Consider the following 13,914-nt stretch of genomic DNA (forward strand, 5'->3'; position numbering starts at 1 on the left):
GGAACACTAATGGTGAAGTCCTTGGAATTAAGAGCATTCAGCAATGCTACACTACTAGCAGAATTGCCAGCCAGTTAAAGTTAGTTAATTTAAGGACACATACTTCTTAGTCATCCATTGTTTGACCTTGTTAAAAAGTGTAATTATTACTTTAATTAAATATGTATAATTTGGTTTTATGGATTTACTGAGTGTCATCAGAAAGTAAGTATAGGTTAATATGTTTTCAAATTATATCTCCTAATGGCATCATACAAAACAACAGAGAATTGGCCCTAGCTCTTAGCTTTGTGGAAAACCATTCCGTTTGCACACAAGAAAGTGTGAGAGAGTACAACCATCAGAGTTCTATGTGTGTTGAAAACAATTTGATTAGAATTTTAAAGTAAACCAGCAAAAGCCATATTCTGTATGACACTACAGTCCCACTGATGTCTTAGTTCTGTGTAGTGAACATTTGTACTTGCAAATATTAAAATCTGAATATATAAGCTATAGCAGTGTCAAACCCAGGCTATTCAAGTATCATTAACACCATAAATTGTTTTTTTTTATATTATTTTTTTTAAACTGGACCTTGAACCAGAATGAAAATATCAACCAATATTGTGATGAAATTCAAATTTCGAGGCTCTGTCTAGAATTAAAATTTCAGTAAAGGTAGTGCTTTGCAAAATAAGATGTTTCAAGGTTGCTTTTAGAATTGATTTGTATTTCATAAAATCTGAGCCTTATTTTTAATGCTTTTTGAAATAAAGTTCTGATAATGGTCAGATTGAATGAAAATGGGCATTATGTGTAGTATGGGATGGGCAGCTACTTCAGGTAATCTTTCAACAACCTAGATGAAATTATGCATAAGGAACAGGTGGTATGCTTCATTATAGAAATCCGTTGTAAAATCGTATGCTTTATTTTGAGAAGTAAGAGGGGTACTTTACGAATACCAGGATGCACTGGCTATTATGTCTTATTTATAAACTATCAAGTATTCTTTTATCCACCAGAAGTCTATGGTGGTTAAGTTATGGGATGTTTGCATGCAGTATATTCTGGGAGATGTACTCTGTTGTACATACATACTGCATAATATTATTTTAGAAAGTTTTCAAATTGCAATAGTAAGTTAATTAGGAAAGATGTCATAAATAATTTTGTAGTCCTCGCCTCAAGGCTGGGACCTCTGTAATAGCTGTCTTTCTTGAGCTCTTCAGAAAATCCTTACTGCCTATGTTATATTATTATTATATATTACTGTGGGCTTTCCTAATCAATTGCACACTCTTTAGTTTTGAAACACTTATCATTTTGTCATATAGGTGTGATAATGCGGGTTTGTTGTATGCACCGTCGGTAATGCTACTGATGAGCTAGACAGTGAGGCAACAACAATGGAGCAAGGGGATGGTGTATAAAAGTGCCAAGTGCTTTTATTAAAACAACAGAACAATGTCCAAATAAATAAGTGCAGTGCTTCAAAAAGTCATTAAATAAATCCATAAAAACAGATTTGAAAACTGGAGGTTAAAACAATAGAAAAAAGTCTTCTAAAAACAATGAGGTTAAAACCATGCAGAAAGCAGTCTTTTAAAACATTACAAGCCCGGTGTCTTCTACCTGGTGGCTCCCTTGCTTCTCCCATCTGGGCTTCTCAACAGGGGAGTCGCCCTACTTGCAGCTGACCTTCTCTTTGCCAACTTCAGCTGTTCAGTTTGCCTCTCTGATCCCTGGCTCCGGTAGGCTTCTCCTGACAGCGACTTGGGTTCCTCAACGACCAGGGCGCCCACGCTGAGGAATACACTCCCCAAGTCCCGACTCCCGCTGCCGTACGCAGAGAGTCATCCGCCTTCCGGTCATTCCCGCTCCATGATCACTCAGCGGGAGTGATCACTACTACTATTCCCCGGGTGTCGGCCCAACACCTAGGCTCCCTGTTCAGCTGCAACGTGAGCCTGCACTCGCTCACATCGACTTTCTCCACCTGCTTCCTGCCTTCTCCTGCAACCTCCGTTCGTTATTTCCTTTTTCTCCTTCCCCCTTAGGCAACTCGCGCTTCCATATATCAAGAGGGCATGGCAGCTGTGGCAAATCAGCAGCCCCAGGAACAATCAGAGATGTGGACGGTTTCTCACCTGTGTACTTGGGTGAGAAACGCCCACATCGCGAATCGCCCTGAGAACCGCTTCAGCCACACAACCACCACGCCCCCTCACCAAGCCACGAGCGTGGTGCTTATTTATTTAAAACTGGCCTTTGATGGGAGCTGTGGACCCGCTATACCACAATAGGTAGCTGTTGTTTGTATGTATTGAGTAGTCATTACACTACCAGGGAAACTGTGTTGATATTTCTTAAAAGCAGAACAAACAACTGTTGTTGGTTACAAGTGTTGTTCTTTTTATCACAGATCCTATGCACTTAACATTTTGCTTACAGATGACTCTCACAGTGTTTTTGGGCACGTTTTTTAAAAAATAAAATCCTATTGTGTTTGTTTTATTAAATATAGTGTTATTGACCTGTTTAAAAGAATTAAAAATATTAAAAAGTAAAGTAACATATTCAAAAGTGGTCAGCATTTTACATAAAACTTTGACACTAAAGTCAAACTTATCACTTGCAGGAACCATATCATTTGCTGCAGAATTTTCCCCATCTCAGTCCGTCCTCTCTGATGCACCGTATATTTGCTTGCCTCCCTTGTGCACCACTATGCACCACTTCCCTCATAAAACCATGAAGTCCTGATCACGTTGAAGCAATTGAATCGTGGTGGGGGTATTGGTTTTTGTTCCCAGTGAATTTCTGATCACATTGAAGCAGTCAGGCGGGGAGAGTGTTCCTTGGGAAGTCCCAGTCACATATTAGCAGTAATGTCCCATGTGAAATCCTGATTCCATTGAAGCCTGTACTTTCATTTCATGAATACCACAAAACTGACTTTTTTCTCGTTGTTGCTCATGAATCACCAAGATGCATCATTTCAGGGAGTACATTCCTGATGTAAAGGTGCCAGTAGGCCAATTGGGAAGCTTCATTTGTAATCAGAGGTTAACTGATTGTGTGGTAGAAGTTTGGTTTTCCATGTAGAGTAATATTTAGTCGTACCAAAATGTTTCTGGCAAAAGATCTAATTTATTTGAGAAGTTGAAGCAGGGCATATATTGCAAAGGCTTTTCTTCATAAGGAATAAGGGGTGCTCTCCTCTGAAAGAAATGCCTAATCAAGTTTGAATGAGGAATTTGTCTTCCTAAACAAAATGGATGCATCCCCATTGTATAAGACAGAGCCAGAAGCATTGGTTGGTGTTAAGTCAATTCTATGGCTGAATTTACCATATCATTTAAAAACTTCCAAGGTGACAAAACTGCAGGGGTGTGTACGATATGGTTGAAAGTGCTGAATATTGCAAGGTTGTTATGGTTAACATCCCTCTTCAGTATCAAGTCTTGGATATGGTAGACTGGAGTAGCAGTCTCCATTGTTTAAAACGGAGAAAGGAGTATAATTTTATCAAGGGATTAAATTACAGAACCATCTAGAGACAACCTGGGGATCTCTCTGGCCGCTACATGAGCACTAGATCCAAAGGGAGCTCTGCAGCTGGTGTCCTAGATATAGCACACTGAACTTGGAGAGGATGTGTGTGCAGTGGTATCTTGCTTAGTTCCTGTTTTTGCAAGTTAAAATAGTGTTTAACATGCTAGGCGTAAAATATCAAGATGCAAGTGGTTATATTATTACAGTATTGCTTGACAAGCTGCAAAATGAGGGAGGTGACCAAGGGCAGTTGCGAGTGGAGGCTACATTCTGTGGTCCTTTGCATATGATATTTGTTTAGCTATATGTTAAGACCTTCTGGGAGGTGCTTTGTTTACAGAAATTTATTTGAAAATAAATGAAACGATGAGAAGAAAACTGTAAAACCAGAATGCTCAAAATTGTCTGATTTAAAATGGTAGGAAAAGAGCTATAAGTGAAAAGAAAATAGATGACAATGTGTAAGTTATGTTCTATTTAAATCAAACTGGATATAAAAATGTGTATTCAATTTAAGTTATGTAAGAAATATATAGTAGTGAATAAGAGTCCTGAAGCATAAGTCTTTTCAAAATGAAAGTCTATTGGGAAGGAAGGTGTTTGACAAGTTAAGATGAACTCCCTCCTACATAAAGGCAAAGAGCAAATGGGTTTTCCAATGAATGGCTGGTAGCAAAAGTTAGGTTTAGTAAATAAAATTTGGGACTCCTTTGTCCATTTTTCATGTTTTTTATTCTGAGGTAGCAGGTAAGAGGGAGAGGTTATTTTTTGCAGAATTCAGAGAGGCACTTTTATCAGAAGTACTATGAAGTACTATGGAATTTTGTTAGAATAAAGTGGATGTTCCAAAATAAAGTATATCAGTATTTTGCTTATGAGTGCATGGACTATTGAAAAGGAGCCAATCAAATTATTATATACATCTCACTATACCTTTAAGCTTTGCTACTTCTTTTGACTTAAGGAAATATATTAAATAACTTGTCTCACTGTAAGTAGTCTTTTTGACAAATGACACATAGACTGATAGATAAGCTACTAATGTAGGTGCTGTATCTTTTTCCTCAAATAATGAAATAAGCAACTAGCAATCCAGATCAAAGACATTAAGACCAGAGTTGTGCTAAGATGCAAGTGAACATTTTTTTTATATTGACAACTAAGCAGCATCAAAATGAATATTACATTATTTTGTTCTTGTACACATTTTTAGGTGCAGATGATAATATACTTTCTGTTTATTCTTAAAAATGCTCTAGATGTCTACTTTGCAGAAACATAAACCAGTCAGTCAGAAACCAGATTAAAACAAATTTTAGTTGTCACATATAATTTTACTCAGTAAAATGTGTAGTGAATTGTTTAGCTGCCAATTTCCAAAGGCCTTACATTAGCAAAAAAGAAAATAAAAAATAAAAAAGCAGAGATGGAAACTAGGCAGACAACTTAAGTAAAATAAGGTTTATGTCATGTTCATGGAATCAGCTTGAAGCAACATGACATGACATGTTATTCATTTGAAAAAGTATAGAATGTGGCTATAAAATAATGCAACAACAATGCAAGATTAAAGGACCTTGATGCAAAGATAATGTTCTTCACATCAGTGCCCCACAACCAACAACCTAGACATAAGGCCAAATGGATCCAAAGGTGAATTCAGAATGCCAAATTGTGACCTTATAGTACACATTTTGCAGTTGAAATCAAGTTTTTTTCAGCCCAACTGACAAATTTACAAACTTTTAATTATTCAGTTTTGGTGAATATATACCCACTGCACCTCCATCTTCCTATTGTCAGCTTACAGTTGAGTAATTGAACATTGTGTACTGCTGCTCTCCATTCACTTCACAGCCCATTGTGTTGTTCATTCAGAATTACCCCTTTGCCTGAAACAGTTGTATAGAGCTGTACCTCTGTTTCTGGGCTTTCCGTTAGTTTGAACTATTCTAGCTAGTCTTCTTTCATGTCTTTAATTAATAAGATGTTTTAACCCATATAACTGCCCCTTCTTAGATGTTTTATGTTTATCTCAGTAAACTGTAGATACTGTAGTGTAGGAAAATCAAAGTTGGCCATCAGGAGTTACTGCTTCTGGCACTTACAATCATATCATGGTCAAAGTCACACGTCTTGACAGTTGTAATGTAATGTCCAACAAAGACTGAACCTCTTAAACATATCTGAATGCTGTATACACTGAATTGTAAAACATACAATTGACTATTTAGGTTATTTGTGTTATCAAGTATTTATACCTAATAATGTGGCCAATTTACTAATTAGCATTAAAACAAAATTTATCACACCTCATGCAATGTTTATCAGTAGTTACAGTAGTATTTAGTAATTTTTTTCACTCCCATCTTTTCTTCTTTTACTTAACAGAAAATGTCAAAGACATCTTTGGGCAGACTATTATTCATCATCATATTCCTTTCAATTGGGACTGTGAGTTTATTCGGCTTCATTTTGGGCATGATCGAAAGAAACATCTAAGCTATTTAGAATTTACTGAATTTTTACAGGTAAGATCTATGCTGTAATTAAAGTAAATTTACTGAATGTATATGCAGTATTTACTGCAGATGATTCTTTTTTAATCTTTAAAGCAGTCATTGACTTGTGTTAGTTTTTACTTGTCACCTAATAAATAGTAAGAAAATAAATAGTCTGCTTCAGTCGTTGTAGGTATGTGATTTAATAAAACTGCAGACTGCTAAATAATCCTTTGTTATATTTTGGTAACTTGTTTTTTTCACTGTCATTGTTTCGAAAAATGTTGAAATGTATAATTTCTTTTTAAGTTACTGTAGCATTTTGTGTAAACAGTTCTTTGATGTATAGAATGGGGTTAGTTATATAAATAAGGATAAAAGTGCATGTTTCATGAATTTAAATAGAACTAATCATTCCTTTTGCAATGCATATTTTTCTTGCCAATGGAAAAACAAACTAGAAGTTTGGCTAAGATTTTCTCCAAATATGTATTTGATAAACAACTGATAGTTGCTCATCACAGTTCATAAACTGGATTTCTAGCATTATAATCACAGGCTATGTAAATTAGATACTCATGCAAATGCTAGTTGCTTTTTGGGTAAATCAAGATCGCTACTAGAAAGTTCATAATAGCACTTTAGTAGCTATTGTATTTAACAGTAGCTCCATTCATACATCTATCCTAAGAATGTACTGGCTTATTGCCAGTTTAAGGGTGTGTGTTAACAAAGCAAGTCCAAACATCCCAAGAAACATGACTAGGCCATTTCCCAGGTCAATGCCTAGTGCAATTTCCAGGAATTTACACGATCTGCTTATTTGTGAGCAACGTTTTAAAATATCCAGGTCAAGAACGCAAATGTCACAGTGGTCTCACTTAAGTTGTGCTAACATTTTTAGAGTGGTGCAGTTGTAAGATATATTAATGATGACATATAGAAGGCAAGAATAGCTGTAACATTTTGCAAATTTAGCTATATGAAAATGCCAGTAAAAAGGATGCACTGTGAAATTAACGAACTACTTTCAGTTCAAGCTAAGGATTAAACTGATGAGCCTAGTTAGCACTGGACACGATCTGTCCATTTCAAAATCTCTTCCATTATAGCAAAACAGAAACTTGATTTGTGCAGTTTTTGGATAAAAAGAAGTCAAGTGCTATACGTCTTTGCTTTCTTGTTGCTTTATTTTTGTGTGTACTTTTTATTGAACTATTTCTGTTACTATCCATAAATTCTTATAAATTATATATAATATATAATAAACAAACAAAATTCTCAGACCTACTTAATCAGATTAAGTGGGTGTGAGAATGTTGCATTATTATATAAATTTACCTAATTATTGCTGTTTGCCGGGCCTTTTGTAAGCCTTTCAGGATCACCACCCTCTTTCTTAGTAATCTTTGAATGCTGTCAACCCAGAAAATTATTTTCCTGAAATGAATGAATGAATGAGTAGGTCCCAGTAAGTACATAGGGTGGTTGACTTAGGAGACTTCAAATTCTGTGTGTATAGTGCTATTAGAGCTGGTTCTTGATGCAATAAAATTTTATCCCTTATGTGTTTTTTTTTTCTCACTAAAAGTTATTATAGTGGTTTAATAATAACTCCTAGTAGTACCTGTCCAATAGTAAAAGTTTTTCCCAAGTTGTTTCATTCATTCTAAAACAGCAGTTTTTTGACAATAGGATACAGCAAGGTTATTATAGTTAACAAAAACTAAAATCAAAACTGAAACTATTATTAAAAAAACATTTTCGTAAACTGAAATAAAATAATTAACAAAACTGAATTGGAAAAACTAAAACTATTAAAGTAGCTGGAAAGACTAACTGAAATAAAATAATAATTTACTAAACATAATTTTAGTTTTCGTTTTTGAATTAATTTTCTTGCTGTTAGTTTTTAACCCTTATAACTTTTAACTCTAAAACTGAAAGCCATCCACCACGAGCCGGCTGCATGTATTCATCCAGTGAACGGAGGCTGGTGATGGAGGCCGGGTGTTCACACAGCATTTGCGGTAACAGAGCGAGCTGAATACGCGTGTAAAGCGTGTGGAATTGAAAGCGATTTACGTGTCACCTTTCTTTGCACTTGTTGTATATCAAGATGTAATTCAAACGCGTGAAATTGGAATGTGCTGCTCAACAAAAACTTTACCGTATGGACAGAAAAATCACGAGTGAGTAACGTTTCAGTTTATTTCTCAGGTGCCTGCTTTTTGTTGACAGTAATTCACCTGCCACTTCGCACTCAAAGTATACAAAGTATAGACAAAGTATACAGTAATCCCTCCTCCATCGCGGGGGTTGCGTTCCAGAGCCACCCGCGAAATAAGAAAATCCGCGAAGTAGAAACCATATGTTTATATGGTTATTTTTATATTGTCATGCTTGGGTCACAGATTTGCGCAGAAACACAGGAGGTTGTAGAGAGACAGGAACGTTATTTCAAACACTGCAAACAAACATTTGTCTCTTTTTCAAAAGTTTAAACTGTGCTCCATGACAAGACAGAGATGACAGTTCCGTCTCACAATTAAAAGAATGCAAACATATTTTCCTCTTCAAAGGAGTGCCCGTCAGGAGCAGAGTCTGTCAGAAAGACAGAGAGTAAAGCAAACAAATCAATAGGGCTGTTTGCTTTTAAGTATGCGAAGCACCGCGGCACAAAGCTGTTGAAGGCGGCAGCTCACACCCCCTCCGTCAGGAGCAGAGAAATAGAGAGAGAGAGAGCCAGAGTAAAACAAAGTCAAAAATCAATACGTGCCCTTTGAGCTTTTAAGTATGCGAAGCACCGTGCAGCATGTCCTTCAGGAAGCAGCTGCACACAGAAGGTAGAAACGTCCCTATCGTCTAGGTGTGCGAACAGCCCCCCTGCTCACACCCCCCTACGTCAGCGCAAGAGAGAGAGAGAGAGAGAGAAAGTAAGTTGGGTAGCTTCTCAACCATCTGCCAATAGCGTCCCTTGTATGAAATCAACTGGGCAAACCAACTGAGGAAGCATGTACCAGAAATTAAAAGACCCATTGTCCGCAGAAACCCGCGAAGCAGCGAAAAATCCGCGATATATATTTAAATATGCTTACATATAAAATCCGCGATGGAGTGAAGCCGCGAAAGGCGAAGCGCGATATAGCGAGGGATCACTGTACTAATCATAAAAAAAATTTGACTTTGACATTTTGATGAATCTTTACGTTTTAGAACTCCCCAAGTCTGAAATTACTGTTTTTTGGAATTATATATGTGTGTGTGTGTGTATATAAACACGAAATCTCAAAAACGCAACTAGATAGATGGATGAAATTTGCCATGTGGTTGTTACACCAGAATTGTAGATCTGTATTAACTTTTGGGCCAAATCCATTAACCGGAAGTGATACTTTACCTAAACAAATATTCATTTTTTTTATTCATGCAGCTGCAGAGTCCGATTTATTCAACTTTACTTTTATAATAATTGTTCAATATATTATTAATTTGATTTGATTTGTTGTTGGTGGTTCTTTATTGTACATAATATAATCATTGTCTTGCGGTTTACTCCTCAAATATCCATCCCCATATCTGAGTACACGAGAAAGTCTAGGGGAGACCACTCCCGATTTTTGAAAATAAAACGGCACTGATCGAGAGACTGACAACGTCATCATACAAGATCAGCATATTGTTGCTGACCAATCACTTTTGCTTTAAAAACGTCGTTTAACAATGAAGCAATGCAAACCTTGTAAAATCCCTGAGTTGGCAATGTCTCTACTGAACTACAGGTAGGTGGGGGAAGCGAGTCTGCCAAGTGGTGAAAAGCTAAACATACTAATTTGTTTTTGTATTTATTCTATATTTATTAATTTATCTTTTTTAGTTCATATTCACAGCTCAAAATACCTGATGTTGTGACAATAATCCAGTAGAAGAATTATGCTTTAAAATATCTGTTTTTTCAATGTTTCTCTCTCAAAACAGATAGTTGAAATATCGTATTCTTTTTGTTCTTAACATCAGCCATATCATACATATTACATACCAGGGAGTTTTCCTGCCTTGCATCCAAACCTGCTGGGTTAGGCCCCAGGTTCCTGTGGTCCTGCTCTGGATAAACAGGTTTAGATAATGTATATATTGTTCTTAATCTCAGATGCTGTCTCTGTCATTTTGTGCCTGCCCATACTCTTATTACCTGCTCTTGCTCTGCTCATTATGGGTTTACTGTTCTTATGGTGGGCTTTTCAAGTCTCACTGCCTCTAACCCCTTTACACTACATGCTTGTTTTTCTTTGTTTCCCTCAATACAGCTAGGTGGGGTCTGCACGCTCATTCAAGCCTAAGAGTCCTGTTCTTCCTTAACCCCTGTGATTTTCATGGTCACACGCCTGTCCAAACACAGTAGAAACTCTTTTCTTATTTTTTTTTATGTCTTTCCAGGCCTGCAGGTTCAAAATTCTGTCTATAAATTGTTTGTGCCTGAGATGGTATCATAGATCAATATGGCTGATAGAAAATAACAAAGCCCAGTGTTTGAGATTTTTGAATGAAATATTGAAGGCATTCATTATAAACACATTGTCGTTGGAGCGGGATATGTTGTGTGCTGTAGACATTTAGAGTCATGTTTGTAAGGTGGTGCCAAATGCAGGCCGCTATATGCTTCACAGATGATTCCTTTCATGTTGAAGGCATGTTTGTTCTTTGTTGTATTTTCTAAAACTACATACTTCTGTTTCTTATTATCATGAAATTCTAAAAGAAAATCCATCTGTTCTGTTGATTCACACTATAGGTGAACAAGATGTATCAGGCTTTCCTACAGGAAGCAGCCTCTGAAAAGGATTTAGCAGTTTATGTTAACACATCTTTCTTCTTATCTAAGCATTGTGGAGGATCAATTATAATAAAACAAAGGTTGTTTCACATTGTAAAAACTGTTGAATTTAAACCCTGGAATGTTAGGGTCAAACTGAATGATGCACTGAGACCAAATTTGGAGTATAGTCCAGGTCTGGTTACAATGCTAAAAAAAACGTTATGCAGCACTTAAACTTGTGAAGAGAAAAGCAACCAATTGCACTTTGGGAATAAAGGGCACATTCTGCTCTGACTGGCGAAGGGGATTAAACCTTTTTATTTTTCATTAGCCACAGTACCTGTTGCAGTCAGGTAATAGAGTAAATAAAAAATGTTTGCTTTCTCATGCCCTACGTGCACCTTTGGCACCTTTCCTTTGTATCTGTGAGAACATCTCTTCTCCGGCTCTCTCTCTCTTGAGTGTGTTCCTGTAAAGCCTGCTTCTAGTACTCTCATTATTTGTGAGACACTTTCTTGTCTCCTGTCTGATTTTATACTTGCCATATTTGTATGCAATGCTCTCAGCATGCCTCATATGCCTTTATCCTTCTTACAGTCACACTTCTGCTTTTATTGCATATCCAAAGCCAAACTGACCAATCAGATTGCTCAGAGAGACTGGACACAAAGACCTTTATTATGTAGTAGATTGGATTGGCATTGGAACCTCTTAAAGTGGAGGCCTCAATTTTCAAGTACAAGAGTAATTTTTAGTTGTAATCTTTTTAGTTAGCCAATAAAAGGTGTCATTTTGCTTGGCTTTTCTCTACATTCATAATGGCTAAAACAGTACAACACCCTAGTACTACAAGTACAAGAGTGTAAGTTAAGGGGAATTTAAGACTAAAGCGAAGAAACACTTTACACAAAGTTCAGAGAATCCTGAACAAACTACCAAGTCATGTAGTTGAAACAGAAAACATGACAACAGTTAAAGAAGTATGTGGGTGAGATACTAAGACAGCTGAGCTATTAGATAACCAAATGAGCTTGTCAGTTATGTTCTGTGTCTTTGCTTATTGTCACATCCCTTTTCTCAGCAAGAAGGTCATGGTGACACCCTCATAATAGTACCAACAATTTGATTTCTGACAACTGGTGTTGGTTTCATCTGTAGTTCTGTTAGGTAAGCAGGTGTAAACAATTCTTTATGTGTGTATGTAAACAATTGAGTTGGAGATTGAAAAGAACTAAATATTTATGGGACCAGTAGCAGAAACTAGATACACCGGCTACAGGTGGTATTTTTCAGGTGTTATGCAATCGCTGAAAAATAGGTTCTTTTTATCTTGTAGGCTTTGCTAATTACCTGATCCTTTCACAATTACAACTGAAATCAGGCAATGGAGGGACAAAACGTTTGAACTTAAGAGAAGAAAATGGTACTTAGCTTGAATTTTAGAGCTAGTTTAACTTCCTGACACAGCTGTCAAGGCACTGGAAAGTAGCATATCATTAAGAACAAGTTTCTCTGGTACATTAGAATATCTCACCTACTGACGAGTGCTTGACTCTTCAGCAGTTTCTAGGTGGCTTGGAGAAAAGGCCCTAAAGCTGGGTGGCTCAATGAATTTCATCAAGGCAGCACTCAAATGTTAATCCATTGTAATACAAAGGCAGACATCAAGCAGCAGGGTGTGGAGGGTGATTTTTTTTTTTTGTCAACATATTAAATGTTTTGCTTTACCCTTATTACAGGGATGTATGCATAAAACTTATTTGTCTCAGTCTCTCCAGCAAGTATCTGTGCTGTAACAGCTCTGTTACAGATTTAGTCAAGGTTATGAATTATTTGCTTGAAGCTAGTGATTGAGAGGATATGAGTTGCTTGTCTTCAATGACCAATGAGTCATTCATTGTTGGTATCAGTCATAGGTCTCTCTCTTGCTTCATGGAAGTCATCTTGATTGGTGGTACTCCTGCCTGGCTAATGAATAAAATAAAGTTGTTATATTTAATATGTTCTTTTTTAGTGTGGCACTGGAGAGTGGTAATGTGTTGCATGGTGGCCAGATGTGCAAGAAAAAATTTCATTGTTTATCATTAAATAACTTACAACTGAGTGTTCTGTTTATTTTCTTCCTATGCAGTCTGCAATTGTGACTGTATTGTGCATTGTTTTTGTTCTCTCTAGAGCCTTTGAAGGCTGACAAGGTGATATTTAAATATTGTATTGTTATCGAAGGTAAATATTTGATTCTTAAAGTAAAAAAAAAAAAGGAAAGTAAGGTCACAATGCACTATAGTTAAGGTCATAAGTAGTAGCCTTCTGTCCAAAATTGAACAAAATCATTATTTTTTTTTTCTTAAGAAAAATTACTAGTATCTAAAAAGTTTATGAGAACTGCTTCCAGAAGAACAGAGACACAATTTCCTAGAAGTTTTATCAAAATATTTTACTGATGTACTTAATTGAAACAAGGAAAACACAAAATTAGCATGGCCAAAATTATTAGCCTTCTGACAATTAATAGTCATTAGTGTACCCCTTCTAAATCACAAGTGATAGCAACCTCTTACTGTAGTTTCTAACCCAATTTATGTATGATATGCTGTTCAAATTATTTTGGTGTCTAGTTAATGCGAGACATCAAACTTTCAGGGATTCCCCCATTTTTGGTTCTCCATAGACCCAAAAAACCTTCATCTTTAGACCATTTTGGACCATATTTTTTGCACAAAATTATACCATTCTGATAAAGAATAAACTAATAGGTAACATTAGCAGTAATGATCGAAAGGACTTGTGCAGGCAATATCAACAAATCCCATGGGTTCACCCCCTAATGGAATATGAGGTTTCAAAGTTACTCCTTTTCACAAAACTGTAAAACACTATGGTTGGTAATATAGCCACGTCAAGGGTTGTTTTAAGCAAATATCTTCTTATATAATATGCTACCGTGGCTGTTCGTTTGTCTTAAGATTTTAAATCACCTGTAGCTCGCAAACCGTTTGAACTATTGACCTGAAATTTGGTGCACATATACTACATTACATCTACTATCCGCTTTTG

The 13,914-nt window shown here is 36.4% G+C and overlaps 1 protein-coding gene across 2 annotated transcripts in view; it reads left to right on the forward strand.

Annotated features, from left to right (window-relative positions):
• The window catches only part of slc25a12 (solute carrier family 25 member 12), a 100,395-nt gene that overhangs the window by 33,481 nt on the left and 53,000 nt on the right, over window positions 1-13,914 (forward strand). For both annotated transcript variants that reach the window (XM_028806300.2, XM_028806301.2), the window contains exon 5: window positions 5,932-6,071. In XM_028806300.2, coding sequence (XP_028662133.1) covers window positions 5,932-6,071 — 140 coding nt within the window. The remainder of the gene's footprint in view (window positions 1-5,931; window positions 6,072-13,914) is intronic.

Source organism: Erpetoichthys calabaricus, chromosome 8, assembly GCF_900747795.2.
Source record: "Erpetoichthys calabaricus chromosome 8, fErpCal1.3, whole genome shotgun sequence".
NCBI classification, from domain to species: Eukaryota; Metazoa; Chordata; class Cladistia; order Polypteriformes; family Polypteridae; genus Erpetoichthys; species Erpetoichthys calabaricus.